The sequence below is a fragment of the Syzygium oleosum genome, unplaced genomic scaffold, assembly GCF_021117445.2.
Source record: "Syzygium oleosum isolate NSW1041296 unplaced genomic scaffold, Sole_v2.1 Sole_v2.05, whole genome shotgun sequence".
In the NCBI taxonomy this organism is placed as follows: Eukaryota; Viridiplantae; Streptophyta; class Magnoliopsida; order Myrtales; family Myrtaceae; genus Syzygium; species Syzygium oleosum.
In genome coordinates, this window is record NW_026607489.1 from 12,163,418 (window position 1) to 12,180,876 (window position 17,459).

General features: G+C 43.0%; 3 protein-coding genes across 5 annotated transcripts; 2 read left to right on the plus strand and 1 right to left on the minus strand.

Moving 5' to 3' along the window:
- Positions 1-2,348: 2,348 nt before the first annotated feature.
- On the plus strand, positions 2,349-4,618 carry LOC115678489 (putative Peroxidase 48). The gene is made up of 4 exons (XM_030601889.2): positions 2,349-2,892; positions 3,309-3,497; positions 3,618-3,783; positions 3,934-4,618. The coding sequence occupies exons 1-4, from the start codon at positions 2,404-2,406 to the stop codon at positions 4,410-4,412; spliced, it is 1,323 nt and encodes a 440-aa protein (XP_030457749.1). The 5' UTR covers positions 2,349-2,403; the 3' UTR covers positions 4,413-4,618.
- Positions 4,619-7,230: 2,612 nt separating this feature from the next.
- Positions 7,231-8,318, plus strand: LOC115678303 (60S ribosomal protein L37-3-like). The gene is made up of 4 exons (XM_030601655.2): positions 7,231-7,386; positions 7,529-7,664; positions 7,793-7,894; positions 8,025-8,318. Exons 1-4 carry the CDS (start codon positions 7,243-7,245, stop codon positions 8,069-8,071), a joined length of 429 nt encoding a protein of 142 aa, XP_030457515.2. The 5' UTR covers positions 7,231-7,242; the 3' UTR covers positions 8,072-8,318.
- Positions 8,319-9,527: 1,209 nt separating this feature from the next.
- Positions 9,528-17,283, minus strand: LOC115678302 (uncharacterized). Of its 3 annotated transcripts, none has more exons than XM_030601652.2 (15): positions 16,781-17,283; positions 15,032-15,425; positions 14,759-14,936; positions 14,541-14,680; positions 13,250-14,462; positions 13,048-13,148; positions 12,729-12,873; positions 12,256-12,324; positions 11,968-12,013; positions 11,581-11,843; positions 11,423-11,502; positions 11,196-11,331; positions 10,624-10,810; positions 10,429-10,511; positions 9,528-9,927 (listed from the first exon to the last, which is right to left on the minus strand). In XM_030601652.2, the coding sequence occupies exons 1-15, from the start codon at positions 16,884-16,886 to the stop codon at positions 9,793-9,795; spliced, it is 3,276 nt and encodes a 1,091-aa protein (XP_030457512.1). In that variant the 5' UTR covers positions 16,887-17,283; the 3' UTR covers positions 9,528-9,792. The 3 variants fall into 3 exon arrangements, with proteins under 3 accessions (XP_030457512.1, XP_056167328.1, XP_030457513.1); XM_056311353.1 differs by lacking the exon at positions 16,781-17,283 and adding an exon at positions 16,596-16,727; XM_030601653.2 differs by lacking the exon at positions 12,256-12,324.
- Positions 17,284-17,459: the final 176 nt, after the last annotated feature.

Sequence of the window (17,459 nt, forward strand, 5' to 3'; positions counted from 1 at the left end):
GTGGAGTCACAGAGTTCGAGAAGATTAGAGTCGAGCTTCGTGTGGAAACGGGAATGGCGCGAGGACCATGACCATGTACAAGCAGTGCGTGTGGCATACACCTTCGATCTCTGTCCTTTGAAACTGGTGGCATCATCCACGGGCATATTCTCTCTCTCTCTCTCTCTCTCTCTCTCTCTCTCTCTCTCTCTCTATCTCTCTCTACTGTTGTAGTTCGTTCGATTCTTTTACTATGTAAGGCAAAGAGTTCTTTCCTTCGACATCCATGAAGTGAAGAGGATGATGATGATTTTAATGTTGATGTCTTGCCTAACCCATTCCAATTCATTTACTTCAGTTTTCCATCCGGAAGAAAGAAAAATGCCGTCGCCTTACACTTTCCACCGTGAGATTCGGGACGAATGGGTGTTTTTGAACGTGCTCTTTGGAGAATTTTGACTTTTGGTTGGATAGAAATTGTATGAAACGGTTGACATATACGTCAAAATTAGATAGTACCATGGTGGGACATGGTCAATGGGAGAGACCAGGGGTAATTGGTTTTTTGGCGGGTTCGATTTCCACCATGGAATCGGAAATTGTTGTCTTAGGACCGGTTCCACAAACCTGAAACTGGGAACCGCTCGTTGGTTTGTGGACCCACTCGGGAAACCGGACCGAACCGGCCCTGTCCTGTGAGGCTGGGAATGGTGAAACTGAACAAAAGAGGAGGTAGATTTACTTCTGGGAAAGGCCGAATTATCCCAATATCCTTGATCTCATCGTACGTTTCCCTGCAATTGCATCGTCGTCTTCCTTTTCTCTCTAATAAATTTGTGCGGAGAAACCATATCATCCGCTCGCAAGTTCATCCTCAAGAGCTCGGACAAAGAGTCTTTCAAGGTGGAGGAGGCGGTGACTCTAGAGTCTCAGACCACCAAGCACGTGATCAAGGACGAGTGCGCCGACGACGGCATCCCCCTCCCTAACGTCACCAGCAAGATCCTCTCCAAGGTCATCGAGTACTGCAAGAAGTACTTAAACGCTGACCGCACCTCCTCCATCGCCGACGACCTTAAGTCCTAGGACGTCGAGTTCATCGAGGTTGACTAGGCCATTCTCTTGTAGTAAAGAGAGAGAGAGCTCAAAAGGTAAAATGAGAGAGAGAAGAGAGAGGGAGGGAGGGAAGCTTTGCTTGCATTGCAGATTCAAGGAAATGGGACTGAGTGTCCATCTCTCTTCAATCGGGAAAAGTGCCAAAAAAGTCCTAAACCTTTTGCATTAGTGCCAATTTAGTCCTAAACTTTTTTTGGTGCCAATTCAGTCCTAAACCTTTTGCATTGGTGCCAATTTAGTCCTAAACCTTTTTTTGGTGCCAATTCGGTCCTAAATCTTTTAAATTGATGCCAATTCAGTTCTAAACCTTTTGTTTTTGTGCCAATTTAGTCCTTCGGCTAATTTTGACTGAATTTGCCGACGTGGGCGCTTGCCCGCCAATGCGTCGGCCCGTGCTAGACGTGGACAACTTTAATAATATTTTAATATTTTTTTGAATTTTGTTCTTTTTTTTCACTTTTTTTTATCTCCCTCCTTCCTCTGGCCGGTCGCGGGGAGATCAAAAAAAAAAGAAAAAAGGAAAAAAAATAAAAATTCAAAAAATATATTAAAATATTATTAAAGTTATCCACGTCGGCGCCGGTGACTGGCCGCTGGTCGACAGGCGTCCACGTAGGCAAATTCCGGTCAAAATTGGCCGGAAGGACTAAATTGGCACAAAAACAAAAGGTTTAGGACTGAATTGGCACCAAAAAAAGGTTTAGAACTAAATTGGCATTAATACAAAAGGTTTAGGACTTTTTTGGCACTTTTCCCCTCTTCAATCTAATATATATATATCGATCCGGTTTGGGTGGTTTCACCCCTTGGAACCGAGAACCGAATCAGTACTCACCTGGAACCACGAGTTGGATCGATATTCGTGGGAACCGCCTTGAACTATTCGATTTTTACAAATCTCTAGGCAGGACTGAGCAAGCATGATCAGTTGGCCAGATCTAAAAGATCTTGCCAAATCAACACCTAGTGTGAAAAAAAAAAAGGCACACCCAGACAGAGTCTTAAAACTTGTGGCAATTGTCGATTTTAGTCCTTTCGTTAGTTTCATCATGCTTTAATAGACAGGAAATTCACGGTTCACTCACGTGATGACGTAGATTTGAAAATGCAAACAAACAAAAAAAACGGTATTTTTCGTTCATTCAAAACTGACGGAGTTGAGGAATTGATTTAAGTATATCAAATTGCCATTGGAAATTCAATTAATGAATTAAGAGATTAGAATGTAATTTGTCGCCTCAAATCCAACAGGTAACGGCTTTTAACGAACTTCCATTCAATGACGCCATCTCTCTCTCTGCATGACACATGATCAAGAAGCTGCGTAGCACAGGATCAAGAAGAGATGAAAGAATGACTAGAAAAATCCCCACCAACCCCCCATTCAAGAGGGTTCAAAGAAAGAACCGAAGGAAGGAGAGGAAGCAAATGGACTGCATCAAGAAACTGAGCCTCCTCACCGTCTTGCTCTGCATCTACATCGCCCTCACCAACCCAAACGCCGACACCCCGAGGAGGAGGAACTCGCCCTCGGCTCTCCGGTTCCCACCTCCCTCGGAGTTCGCTAGGAACCTCTCGTCTCGGCTGATGTCGTGGCCCCGGCGGCACGATGGCGGCCTCGATGGAGTCAGCTCGGTGAGGCGTTACTTGGCTGAGCCGCTCGAGTACGATTACTACCGCGAGTCGTGCCCGCGAGCCGAAAAGATCGTCCGAGATACGGTCCGGCGAATTTACGATGTTCACTCCGGTGTTGCTCCCGCTCTGTTGCGGCTCGTCTTTCACGACTGCTTTATCGAGGTGATGAGTTCGATTGCCATTCTGATATCTCATTGTCTGCCAAATGTGGTTACGGCTTCTAAGTTCTTTGTTAATTTGATAGTAGTACCTCGTTATGTGCCTGGTCGCGAGATGCAATTACCGTGTTTGAAGAATTCTTTCACGATGCTATTTTCTATCTTTACGTTGTTTCCTGTATTTGGTGCTTTTGATGATAACTGTGGGGTTTTGCTCCATGTTTACATCGCTTTGTTTCTTTAGCGATTCGGGTATAGTCGCAGCTATCGTTGGAAATTCCACTCCTGTTGGGTGTCTTTTTCATGAATCTTCATATTGTTTTCCTGTTGAAATTTGGGTCTTTTTCAATTCATTGCTTTGATCTTGGACGTGATGATCTGAATTTATTAATGTCTCTTGCCAAAACGAAACTGCCACAGGGATGCGATGCTTCTGTTTTGTTGGATTCGACCAAAGTGATGGACGCAGAGAAAGATACGCCTCCGAACGAGACGCTGAAGGGTTTTGACATCATCGACGTCATCAAGGCCGAGATCGAAGAGGTCTGCCCCGGCATCGTATCGTGCGCGGACATTCTTGTTTTGGCGGCCAGAGAAGGCCTTCTCATGGTAATTCTCTCCACCAGGATTCTGCAACGTGCACATCTCCGTATATGTGATAAAACGTCATTCAATTTTTCGACAGAATCCAAATTTGAGATTTTTGGGTACTGATTTCTGGAATTTTAGGCCGGAGGTCCATTCTATCCCCTGAGCACTGGTAGAACAGACAGCATGCATTCATATGCAGATCTAGCGACGTATCAGCTTCCTTCGCCATATGGAGATCTCTCGGACACACTCACGTCTTTTGGATCACGAGGATTCAATGAAAGAGAGATTGTCAGTCTGCTCGGTATCTTGCTTATCCCGATTCTTCGTTCGTGTGATAAATGCTTTCAAGCTTTGTAACACCTTACCGTGAAGTGGCCAATTTCTGAAACTAGCATTTATGTGGATGTAATCAGTGGTTGCACTAGATTAACTCAAATTTGATATTTTCCAGGAGCTCACAGCATCGGAGTGATTCACTGCAAATCGTTCCAGAGCCGTCTCTACAATTTTTCTGGGACTAACAAGCCTGACCCATCTCTAGATGTTGGATTCCTCAACCTAATGAGATCCAAATGCAACAATAGTCTTTCAGCGTCTCCATCGCTGTCTTCAGCTCCATCATCACCCCACAGCTCATTTGGCTTCTTGAGTTTGACATCTGAAGAGCCCGGTATAGTGATGAACTATGAGGGGCCAAGCTCTGGTTTCGGGACTCTGTACTACCGTAGGTTGCTGCAAGGTAAAGGGGTTCTCTACGCGGATCAACAGCTCATGGTGGGAGAAGAAACTGGGAGTTGGGTCAGAGCATATGCCTCAGATGTCTCTTTGTTTCGCAGAGATTTTGCTGAGACCATGACGAAGCTGTCGAACCTCCAAGTCCTAACAGCTCCTAATGGTCAGGTTCGACGCAGTTGTTCAAAGGTTGCTTGAGGAAGAGAAGAACGGTGCTTTACCGCACTGTCAGCTGGCATCATACTGAATGTGCTCGAGTTTTGCTCTTTCTGATACAGGGATAGCAGATTGTAAATGAGAGAATTTAGGTGCTTGAATGAATCCTCTAGTGAAGTCGTCTTTTCCACTTGCAATTGTACCGGTAATAGCTTCTTGTATTCTCTAAGATGTTACGGTTCTAGGGTCTTTTCTGTGCTTTGCCAGGCTAAATATGCCTTCTCGTGGCAGATTTGGGAGCTGTGACATAATGCACCACGAAATTTTTCTGTTCCTAGCATTGAAGTCTATTGTGGCAGTTTCTTTCATTGAAGACGATGGATTAATACCTCGACTCTCAGTATGATAATGGTCTAAATTTGAGCTAATTAAGGATAACGAGAAGATTACATGGCAATGTCCGAGAGAGCATAGTGAAACTCAGTAAGTAGTAAGAACTTCATGTTCATTCAAGACGTGCCAAACTCAAGTAGTTACAGATTGGATTGGGAAAGGAAAATCCAGTCGGGACGACTACAAATCCATCGAGTAGAGCACAGATGACCACAGGAAGAACAACAACACGAAGCCATTACAGATCCATCTAGAACTCCATAGAGCCGAATCTCCTCTTCGAGTTGTTCATCCTGATGGGCTCCCGTGCCATGGAGAACTCGGAGTAAATCTCCATGAAGAACTTGTGGACTATGTCTAGGAACACCGGGCTTGTGAGGAGGGAGTAGTAATGGAGAGCCTCCTCAAGGTCCAGGACGTGTTCCACATCACCCAAATCCATCAGCTCCAACTCTTTCATCTTCTCTGCCAAGTCCAGAACTCCTCCGTCCTCATCTCCAGGGCTCGAATGTCCTTCGGATTTCGCTGAATGCGAAGCTACCGGTTTCTTGACCTTCCCTTCTTGTTCCCACCTTCTGTTGCTGGGACTGTGCTTCCCGAATTTCATGAAGCTCCCAGCATGTTCTGTCGGCATCGCGCTCTTCTCCATTCTATTCACTGTCTGTTTCAGCTAGACTGAAGGTTCACTCCCTCATCTGGTTCTGTTAAGTAGCCATTTCCGTTGGAGAAGAAGAATCACGGGTTTATCAGATAGATTTCCTAGCATTAGCATTTTGTGGCTCTTGTGGCTGTTGTACTGGGATGATGCTCGCCTCGGAGTCGCCATTCGCGACCACGGTTTTCGACCCCAATCCGTTTGGATTCATCTCTCCTTCTTCTGCACATGGTGATCTGCGTATACGGATAAAAGAGAGTGACAGCACGAGTTTGCAAAAGTTAACCAGGGAACAAAGGCTCTGAAAGTCCAACGAGCTTCTTTTGTCTTTTGCCTCACTTTTCATCTCTGTCCTTTACTCTCACTCGCATACTAGGACTAATACCCTAAAAAATCACAAATTTGAGCTCCAATCCCAATTCTACTTAAACTTTTTTTTTATCTCATAAAAAACTCCAAATTTTAGGCTTTAGATTTGCTCTCAATTCTACTGTAATCTTTTTTTTATCTCATAAAAAACCATCAACTTTTATGTCGTATATCTGCTCCATTAACTCTCTGTCAAAAGATTGCCCTTAGTAATCATACGTGTCATTTCCATGTCATTGCTCTAGTTTTTCTCCAAATTTCAGATCAACGAAGACATCTTTTGGAGATGAATTACCACGTCAGCCCAAACGACATCTTTTCTAAATCTGAAATTTAGGTAAAACTAGATTAATTAGAGTTGGCTTTCTTCAATTGCTCTTACTCTTAAGAGAGCCTTCCTCATCACACTCGGGGATCTTCGATTTTGTGTTCAATCTTCAATCTCTCATGCTCGAGACTCTTTCATCTCTCACAGTCGGAGAGCTCCTGCTTGCGACACTTGGCTCGGGACACTTGAATAGCTTGCGCTCTGGAGTTTTTCATATCTCGATTGTTAACGATAAATTTTGGACAAAGGCTTAAGGAGGGAGATTCGAGACTCAAGTAAAGGTTAGTAGTTTTTTATGAGACAAAAAAAAAACTTTAGGGTAGAATTGAGATTGTACCTAAAGTTAGAAATTTTTTATGGAACAAAAAGAAAAATTGAGGTAGAATTGGGATTGGATCTAGTGTTGGGAGTTTTTTATAGGACAAAAAAAAAGTTTAAAATAAATTTGGGACCGGAGATAAAGTACAGGTTTTCTTAGGGTATTAGGCCCACACACTACCATGCTTTCTGGTTTTGTCTGACACTCTCTATTCAATGCCAAAAGGGTTCCAATCTCCTTCTAGAGTTACATGCTTTAATTTTGGGAAAATGACACAAACAGTCCCTGAATTTTGACTCAATGTGCAATTTGGTCTCTAAACTTTTAATTTGTTCAATGTAGTCCCTGAACTTTAACCCAATGTTCAATATGATCCCTGAACTTTCAATTTTTTCAATGTGGTCCCTGAAATTTTTGCACATGTTCAATATAGTCCCTGAACTTTATAAAAATGTTCAATATAGTCCTTCCATTAATTCAAGTTCAGGGACTATATTGAATATTTACTAAAAGTTCAGGGACCAAATTGAATAAATTGAAAGTTCAGGGACCACATTGAACATGAAGTTAAATTTTAGGGACTACATTGAACAAATTAAAAGTTCAGGGATCAAATTGCACATTGAGCCAAAGTTCAGGAACTGTTTGTGTCATTATCCCTTTAATTTTCTACGAAACAAACACACCCAAGGCTGAGCGCGGCAAACAGGATGGTGAAAAGGCCCGACCCATACGGGCCGAAGCCCTAAAAGCCCGGCCCATAGGCACGCGCGAGGCCCGTAAAGACCTTAAACAAGTCGCTTAGCGGATGCGCAAATCACGTGCCTCAAGCCCAAGCCCAAACCCTAAACCCCCTTCGGTTTTCTTTTTCCTTGGTATAAATTCTCCACCTTCAGCCGCTTCTTCCTTCTTCCTCTCTGCAGCTAGGGTTTCTTCTCCGCCTGCTCCAATGGTGAAAAATCTATCTCTCTATCTATCTCGTCGCCTCTCTCTCTCTCTCTCTGAAATGGCTTGTTTTTCCTGTTCAATCTTGCCTGCGATTTCGTGCTCACATGGTCCGATGCGCGGTTCGCGGGCGTCCTTGATTGCTGCAGGGTAAGGGAACGGGAAGCTTCGGTAAGCGGAGGAACAAGACGCACACGCTGTGCGTGAGGTGCGGCCGCCGCAGCTTCCACCTCCAGAAGAGCCGTTGCGGTGCCTGCGGCTTCCCCTCCGCTCGCAAGAGGAAGTGTAAGCGCCCCCACACACACTCTCTCTCTCTCTCTCTCTCTCTCTCTCGCTCTCGCGTGTTTCGTTCGGGTCATTTCTGGGAGTTGTTTTCGATTTTCGTATTGAGCTTGAGCTTGATGCGTGCTCAGATAATTGGAGCGTGAAGGCGATCCGGAGGAAGACCACCGGCACCGGCAGGATGAAATACCTCCGCCACCTGCCGCGCAGGTTCAAGAGCGGGTTCTTAGAAGGTAATGGAGCTTTAAAGTCTTGCCGATTCAATATGACTAGTCACTCGTTTTCCGTTTCATTTTCATTTCGGTGTGCCCGTGGCAATGCGTTAGCTGATTCGCAAGATGTTTGTGGTTTGAATTGTTTTAGGTACTCAAGCTGCGCCAAGGAAGCAGGCAGCGGCTGCTTCTGCTTGAGGTGTCGGGTCGTCTGTCATTCGGGCGAAATTTGGGTACCTCGCCATAGATTTAAGTCTATTCGCTTTTGGGACAAGTTAAAATTTTGAGAACATTGTGTTGCCGATAAATTGTTGAGATTATGCTTTTAGTTGTTCCTTCTGTAGTTGGATTTGAGTCTGAGGATGGAAAGTTTTCAGGAATTTTCTATTACTTGATGTCCCGATATGGCTCTTGCCGATATGAACATCATCTTATTTTCTGCGTATGCGAAAGTCGTGATCCGTGAGGGGTTCATCTTGTTATTGTTGCTAGCTGTCCCAGTTACATCTGCAGTTAACATGGCTTTGATGGGAAGCAAGATTACATGATGGTGGATTGGTTGTAGTTGAGGTGAAGGAATGCAACACATTGAGTCACACTTTGTGGTTGGAGCTATGTTTGCTTCTTAAAGGAGGAGTTTGATTAAGCCAATTGCAGCAGTTGGCTTCTAAATTTATGAATTGATTGCACATGATCAAACTGTCCAGCTATGTTGCGATAGATCTTGATCCCACTGATCCATTGAAGTGGACTCTTTTTCTGTTTTGTGTGTGAGTGAGATCGAAATTCTCAGGAGATGCTTGCTGTAATCGCCTTAAAAACTCGATTCTCATGGTTCCTATAGGCTTGTCTTCTAAGTTGAGATGTCTCTTCACTTTGCTATTGAAATTATTCATGTTTCCATGAGATTGGTAGTTGATAATTGTAGAGCAGAACTACTTCATTGCACTTGCTGTTTAGTGATTCGTGAGACGGAAGTATGAGATTGGTTTATGACCCAATATCAGATGCATCTTGAGGTTTTTGACTTGCGTCATTACGATTGCAATTGCATCATCTTCCGTTCTAGCCGATTATCATCATTCTAGCTTAGCCATGCAAGGTTGATATTAAAGAAGGTGCCAATCCTTCTCCTTCACAAACCAACATAGCTCCAACCACATAAGTGTAAAAAAATCTATTCGGGCACGAACGAATCTCCGTGCCTTTGGTACTTTGTTCTCTTAAGACCAGTAAACCTGTATGGCCTTCATGTGAACAATTTTTGCACTAACTCAGGCTATTTGAGTGCATTCAGCATCTACATTGGCAAGTTAGATTGCCAAAGCCAATTCTTCCAGCGTTTCGAGTTGAAATTACTCATGTTCTGAAACCCTTCGTTCTCCTACACGAAAATTACGACGGTTTGGATGGTTAAGGAATCCCGTTTAACCACAAACTGTTGCAGCAAGGAATTTTTTAGGATCGGTGCAAGGCTGAATTCTTGTCATACTCCACGACATTTCATTGCAATGTTTCAGAGCCTCATTCTAGTAGAGAGCAAGACTCATGTCTTGAGATTCTCAATGGAGACGTTGACCAAAAAGGGATCTATCAAGCCATATTGCCGTGACCCACTCCAACTAAGTGAAGTTTCAATGGGAGAGAAACAAGCTTTACATTTAGAATGCTGTACATCTTGAATAACCTCATAATTTACAGGAGACTGATTTCCCTCTTGATGACAAGTGAAAAACTAGATACAAAATTCAGACCTTTGCAAGGTATACACTTCACTCACATGGTCAAGGGGGAAAAGAAAAACTCTGGTGTAAAAGATATGAAACGAACTTAGCAGACTAGAAAGGTGAAACAGTGTAACAGAGAAAAAACCCAAATCTTTACTCGATCCTGTAACTAATCTTGTACGCGAATTTCTCCTAATTTGCTCTGTATTCGCCAAATTTATGTTTCTCGTCATATAGCTGCTTAAAGACAGAATCCATCTCCGGAAATGCTGATAACAGGAGCAACTCGAGGAGGTCGAAAGCCAACAATTTCAGACTCACCGATGACTGCACAGACATCCCAGAGTTAAGTTACTGCAATATGCCGATAACTTGTATCTAAAACTGTTTCATAAGCATGCTGATGTATGCGACTCTTTCGATTATGCCCCATCTGCCTTCATGTTCATGCTCTCATGATAGTTCATTTTTCCTTTTTTCGGGGGACTCGTCAGATACTTAATAAAATAATGAGACATGTCCCTCCAAAAAAAGATTAACTCAAATAATCTTTAGATGTTTCACGTCAAATAAAGGAGATGAAAGTCCATAAGAATGCCTAAAATTGACCAGCCAACCATTTTAGATGGAAGCACATTCAACGAGAATCGGGCACCCAATAGCTCCAAATGTTAATATAAACATAATGCAGATACCATCGCTATATCTTTTTCGAATGATCAAGATCGAGAGCAGCAATTGCCCAAATGAGCGCAAGCCCGTTTAAATGGTAAAGCTACTGAATACTGAACTGCTACCACAATGATCAGAAACTTGCAATACGGTTACCTGAAGAAAGAAATAGAGATCCTTTGCACACTGTTCATACTCCTTACGACCAACAAGACTGACAATAGCAGCTGGTGCTTTATCTGCAGTACCAAAAAGTTCGCTTATGGTCCAAAACATCAGGCGGCTTTAGACTGTATGACATCATATGAATCAATTCAGACTCTGTATAAAAATGTCAAGGCAAAGTTTTACCAATCATTATCTCATATACGAACTTTGCACGTTGTTCTTCTTCCAGTTGCTGCTGCTCATCACTCTGTCTAGGTGAAGGCATTTCTGGAGACTGCTGGTCACGTGGTGAACTTTGCGACGGATTGACAGATGGAGCACGTCGTCGCTTTGGATGCTTGGTTATAAATATTCCATCAGGCCAAAGAATCTGTTTCAATCACACAACTTGGAATGAGTCAATGCGACATATTCATTTGTAGTTGAGTGCATGATTCATGAAGCTAATTCAAGCAACACCGCATTAAAAACATGTTCAGACATTGCCCGTGCCTCGTAAAAGGTTTAGCATTCTGTCTATTACTCACAGCCTTAAGTTGTTAAGGCTATTTACAGAATTGAGAAAACTCAGAAAGCCAATCCCTGCAACTTTAACTGTGGACCAGGAAAGGCATAGACAAAAATTCGATTATCCTATAATCCAAGTAGTCCATGGAAGAATCAGAAGTACTTCTTCAACATTAATAGTTTAGCTTTGCACAATAAAGGCAACACCTTTTCCCAGATTCTCACAGACCACATGGCAGTTCAAATACCTTCTCGAGACGCTTGATTCCAGAAGCAACAACGGCTCCCTTCCGAAGAAGCTGAATTTTCTCTATCAACCAGTCATCAAAGGCATCGCCCATTCCTAGTTGCAAAATCTGTTTGGCTACCCAAAATGCCTTCCTCCTATGATATAGTTTAACATCAAAATCTAGTTCCGATAAAAAAACGGGGGGGGGGGGGGGTTGGGGGGAGGAATCAAGCAACTGCAACGTACCGTATCCATCCACCATCTTGGAGTTGGAAAATGACATCGACCAAATCTAACAACGGGACACTGAGATTTGGAGGGACCCACTACAAGATTGAGAATGTAGGGGATTATATCAAACCACAATTAGTCATCTTGAAAAGGAGTATGGCTCTAGTCCATACCTCTGAAGGAAGGGTTGGGTCAGTGGCAGCATCAAGAAGTGCCTCAGATGTCTCTTCAGTGGCATCACTCCCCCTGCTATTGGCAATTTTATCTTGCACATTCAGCCTGGAACAATCCACCACAGGATCATGCTTCATCTGCAATGGTGTCTCCTTGTTATCGGGAACTATATTATCTCTTCTGGATGACAAGGGACTGATGGTTGACCCAGGAAAACTTGAAACCCTTTTGCTCTTTTGAGAGGGCTTATCCTCTAGGTCAACTAGAAAGTCATCAAGCACCAGATGGAAAATGCAGAGTTGATCAGAATGCGGGAAAAAAAGCAAATCATCACAAAAGCACAACCAATTGGCAGAAATGAAAAGGAAAAGAACAGAAAAATACACCTGATAGAGTTTCAATGATGGAAAAAGAACTTGAGAAGTAATATGTCTGCATCAAAAAAATATTTATCTATTTAGTCTTTTAATCAAATACAGAGGAAGGAAAAAAGAGGGAAAGGAAGCAATTCACCATTCTAAGTTCCAATGCCCACCCCTAAACCCCAGAGAGAGAGAGAGAGAGAGAGAGAGAGAGAGAGAGTGAGAGGCATGAAGCACACACAAGAAAAAAGGCTGAAGAGCCCTAGTACAGGGTTATGAAGTAACAGTAGTGCATGGAAATGATGGTCAGACCTGAGAATCAACACTTAGAAAGTCCCATACTTCAATTGAGCCAGAAATTGTTGGAAGCTGCATAAGCTTCTGAACAGCATAAACATATTTAGGTAAGACATAAAAACCACAAAAAAGAGAAATGGCTCTTTACAATGAAACTCAGCTAAAGTAAGGTACTGAATGACTGCAAGTACTACTGTATACAACTGACAACGAAGCTCAGGTCATCTAAACACAAAGGATAACTACTTTGATGGAAGGTTCAGAATAGAACACTTTTAATAGCACAAAGCGTCAACCGGGTACCAACAATTAGTTGCTGAGATCATCGTTGAAAAAGATCAACAACCAAAATTCTGATGAAATAATATAAAATAGAATAAGACAACAGACAACCTATAGATTAAGCACTTCATGCAAATTCCAGCTACCAGCCGGGTCTACCATTGCAGCTTAAAAGCAAATGAAAGCCGGGGAGAGAGAATTTTGACCTTTAAATATTTGTCAAGCAATTTACATCTTTCTTGAATCACAAATATGTCCAAGCCTGTCGAGAGAAAATGCTTGGGTGGCAAATGAAGATTGTACTCTGGAAACTCTTTAAGACGACGATGCAACTCCTCAAAATGCCGAAACCTATTGCAAACATCAGTCAAATATAGATAGAGACACCAGAACATGCAAAAGTTGACAAATTAGATCAGAAAATGACACTGTGTAGAGATAATCGAGCTGAGGGTAACATAGGCATAAGAAATTGAGTTTACATTACACAGATTAACACAAAGTTCAGGGTGAAATTGTTAGTACCTTCTTTTGATCGACCAGCTATTATTATTTACATCTGTGACAGAAATGGAATACACAGCGAAGGTTTTAGAGCCACTTTTCACAATATTTGCACCCAATACCTACAATGAAACATGTGCTTAGATGCATTTCCTATACTTAAAAATACGGGAGAAAACAAAACCACAGCATGCCAACATACACAACCAAACTTAATGAGTACCTCACATCTTAACTTCAAAAAAGAATCCACAACCAAGGAATTTTGCACAGTGGTAGTATTCGAAATATGACATTCTAGCAGGGATACTGAGGGTGCAGAGGAAGAAGCAGCTGCGCCACTGTTGGCTCTACCCAAAATTTCATTCTCAGAGTCATCACTAGAGGCGTCGTCAGTCCCATAGCCTTTTGAAGTATGAAGTATGTCCTGTCCATCTCCAGATAAGAAGCTTGTTCTCTCAATTTCCTGCCAAACATGCACCTTTGTGCTGCTTAATCTAGACCTTTTCCTGCCCGAACGGGTACCAGAAAATCTTTGATAGCGAGGATGTCCTTTGCCAGTCTTCCTTGTGCTACTGCCTTCAAAAGTTTCCAGTGGATGATGGATGGGAGTAACTCCAACATTTCTCTTACTCTTGCCATCCCAAACTTTAGTTCCAGGAGAGTCAAGACCAGTAATGGTCTCAGCTTCTTCATCTTCAGAAGTATATGAACTGCTCGCTGAATCAGCCTCCTCCAAACGCATGAGACTCTGGTCATCATCTTCTTCAGTTACAGATATCAGCGAGTGACCTGACAAGTTCTTGTTTGGTTGGATGGAGGGATTCTCTACTGCAGAAGAGGTGCCACCTCCAGGGGGATTGTTGTTTACCATTTGGTCCTTTCCTTTGGGTTTGGACACAGATCTAGAATGATCAGTGACAACAGCCTTATTCGCTAAAGACTGCTTTGGAACCTGTTCGATCAACCGATTTTCTCCCTCCTTCTTTCTGTAGTTTCTCCCTTTGGCCCACATGTTTTCAAAATGTTCAGGAGCAAGAGCTTGAGCTTTTCTACGAGAGATCACATCCAACATTTCTCCCCACTCACCTCCAGCGCGGTGTCGTAAGATACCTTTATCGTCACCATTTTGGGATTCCACAGGCAAAGAATTCCATGAACGGGAGGATCGCGCGTCCATAGAAAGCAATGGATCTTTGGAAAGATACGTTCCATTGATGTCTTCTGCATTATGTGTGCTAGAAGCACTTTTGGATGGACTTGTTTTTAACTGCACGAGCTCAACACCAGTTACTGTAGGATCTAAGAATCTGGAGAAATGATCAGATGAGACCCTCGTCCCATTTTTAGATGGCGACGCCTCATGAGCTGAAATTGCACCTTTATTAGCCTTGGTTTTAGAAATGACAAATGACTCGATCCTTCCATTGATAAACCTACAAAGAATATCAATAGAAAATGAATAACAGACGAAATTAGGGGCCGTATATTAATGAAAGCTAAGAGATAGTTGCCTTGGGTTAGCTAAGTTCAGGACTGGTCTCATCACTGCACAGGCAAGAAGCTCCCTGACAATGCATCTGAAAAATGAGCATTGCAGATCTTCGGGCTTGAAGGTAAAAGAGATAAGTCCGTCCATTATATGTTGTAAAACCTGTGCCAGGAAGAAAAAAAAGCATGAGAATAGCAAGGAACGCAAATGTCTACATATAGGAGATATGAAGAAAGCAACCTTGTGCTCAGCTTCAATGGAAAATAATGCTGGGTGTAATTTATTTTCAGAAGCCAAGATACGTCTTAGTTCACCATCTAGTTGCTGAACAGTGAGATGTTCGAACTGTTGCTTTTCAATCTTTGCTTGTGTCATGCGAAAGACCTCCAAATGTGTGCAGATGAGACAGACAATATCCCTGCACCATTTAATAAGGTCAATGACCATGAAAACCAGATTTTTGGAAACAATAATGATACAGAAAAAAGATGAAGAATATCATGATGAGAATACCTTGTAAGAAGGTCGATTAGGTTAATGTTCCTCACACGATCTGAAAATTCTGCAAGAACATCATTGATGATGCGCACCAATTCCTCTGGGCCTTCTCTATCAGGTGTTAAACGAGAGTACCAAAGATCTGTGACCCACTCGGATACTAGATGCCTGGTAAAGCAATCCATTGCATCTTCGACTACAGGAGAATCCACTTTTCTTCTCCAGTTTGACTTTGTAACAACTTTAGGAGTTCGAACAGGATTCTTCAGAGATGCAGTGGTGCTTGCAGGTTTTTTGCTGTTATATACTGCAGCTTTCCTTCGCATATCAAAATCCATTGAAAAATAGCGAAGGGCAATGATCAATGTTGCAGCAGCGGGTAAGTTAACCCACACAGAAGAGCTTGTCACTGAAAACAGAAATAAGATCAGTGAATGTCCCATCATAAGCATGGAGATTCAGCAAATAACAAATAATAGCAGAAAGAATCACAGCACGTAAATATTCAACAATACCTTCAGTTTAACAAATTTTCAAATTATGAGAACACATCAAAGTTTCGCACAAAATCGCAAGACTTGATTATTCCAAAACTCCATAAAGCTCCATTAGGTTTCAAACTTTGATGCACCAACAGCAACAAGGACGAAAAATGCTAGCTTTGCTGAATTGTTCGGAAATGACGGTATGAAGCAAAAGATGATTCTAGCAAGATATTTGCTAACTGTTAAAGTTACTTGAGCTTCTCTTTCTTTTCAATGTTATTGGTTGAGGCCCAAAATATTGCCAAGTCTTTGCTCTCTTGATGAATATGCTAATTGGGTAGCTACTTAAGATAGGAAGGGTTTATGTCCTCAAGGGTGAATTACTCGCCCATCTCTTTCTTTGAGAACTTTGTTAGAGAAGGATGTTAGTTTTGATGCCCCTTGAGAGGTTGTAGTCTGAACTCTAAAGCAATAAAGATGAAGTCTGACGCATTTCTAGCCAAAAAAAGAATCCTCGCTCTCTTTATTCCCGTTGCCACAGTGAAAAAGAGCGTCAATCTTACTCTTTCCTATGATTGACAATGCTAGCTAGTCATCCACAAAAATAAGGTAAATTAATTCCGGGGGTTTTATTTCAAAGATCATTACAGATTATCAAGATGGAACTACGAAAGAGTAGAATAAAATAAGTTTGCATCAATAACCTGGAAAATCAATTCAATGCAAAGAAGCTTTACAAAAATATTTTTAGCCTACAACTCCATTATCATGCCTATTTAACAATCAGTACTCCTCCTTCCCTTCAGACCTACATTTCTAGTCTAGCCAAAATTGGATACCAGCTCACACTTACACAGTTGGAGTATAGAATCAAATCATTAATTCATCCATTCATTGAGACATCTGATGATGCGTCCCCGAACCAATCCAGAACACCACGTAGTGTCCTTTCCTCCAATCAAATTTTATATCATGCGAGATTCACACTGCATAACAGTTTTTCATGCTTAAAAGTAGCCCCGAGAGACTGTCACTATACAGGAACACCAAAGTGGACGAATCAAATATACATAGAAGAGACTACAGCCACCCACCAATGGAAAGTTGCAAGTCCAGTAGAGGAGGTGTTGTAGCAAATCGAGCCACAAGATACTCAATATTGCAACTCATAATGCATACACGCACAGCCAAAATTGATCGAAAAAAAAAAGGGCGAATGAATTAACATCAACGCAGAAACGAATCGATCGAATTCATAATAACAACACGCGAGGCTTACAGGACATGAGGTATGACAGCCCAATGACGCATATTGCCAGAAAAACAATCCGCTTCCTGGCTTCCTCAGCCAGGTCCCTCGCCGTCACCTGCCTCGACGAACTCATTCTGCCCAATCACCTCGACGCTACAAAACTCATCAACAGACGCCGCCCGAAACCCCCGAACGGAATCAAGCAACGCCTCAGGATCGAACCGCCTCCGGCTCATTCCGGCGACCGATCGCAACGAAAGCCATGGCGGAAGCCCCGAACAGCCCGAGAACCGGAGCAAGCCACGACCAGGATCACGCAATGCGAAGCCCAAAATCAGCAAATACGAACCGCGGACCGATCCGCAATCAACTCCGCCCCCGCGACGCTCATCGGCCGACTGATCCCCAAGAATCCGAAACCCGAATCGGAAAACAACCACCGCGTCAAAAGCCGAGGCCCTCCGCCGCCTCGATTCTCATCTCCCCACCGCCGATCGGCGCAGAGGAACCGTCCGAAACCCCCCCCCCCCCCACCCACCCACCCCGGCGAGAAACAGCTCGGAGAACCGGCGGATTCGCGAGCGGGATCGCGCAATGCGAAGCGCGGAATCGGCCCGGGAAAACAGATGGCTCAGCAGCGGCGGCGGGAGGAGCTTCGAACAACGGACGACGATGCAGCAACACCGATGCGAGGGAAAAAGGGAAG

Coding starts and splice junctions, on each gene's coding strand:
- LOC115678303 (XM_030601655.2), top strand. CDS start 7,243: ATGCGCAAATCACGTGCCTCAAGCCCAAGCCCAAACCCTAAACCCCCT. Junction 7,387..7,528: donor CTTCTCCGCCTGCTCCAATG/GTGAAAAATCTA, acceptor TGATTGCTGCAG/GGTAAGGGAACGGGAAGCTT. Junction 7,665..7,792: donor CTCCGCTCGCAAGAGGAAGT/GTAAGCGCCCCC, acceptor ATGCGTGCTCAG/ATAATTGGAGCGTGAAGGCG.
- LOC115678302 (XM_030601652.2), bottom strand. CDS start 16,886: ATGAGTTCGTCGAGGCAGGTGACGGCGAGGGACCTGGCTGAGGAAGCC. Junction 12,325..12,728: donor TGCTTGACAAATATTTAAAG/GTCAAAATTCTC, acceptor TATGCTGTTCAG/AAGCTTATGCAGCTTCCAAC. Junction 11,503..11,580: donor ACCCAACCCTTCCTTCAGAG/GTATGGACTAGA, acceptor TCAATCTTGTAG/TGGGTCCCTCCAAATCTCAG.
- LOC115678489 (XM_030601889.2), top strand. CDS start 2,404: ATGATCAAGAAGCTGCGTAGCACAGGATCAAGAAGAGATGAAAGAATG. Junction 2,893..3,308: donor TTCACGACTGCTTTATCGAG/GTGATGAGTTCG, acceptor AAACTGCCACAG/GGATGCGATGCTTCTGTTTT. Junction 3,784..3,933: donor AGAGATTGTCAGTCTGCTCG/GTATCTTGCTTA, acceptor GATATTTTCCAG/GAGCTCACAGCATCGGAGTG.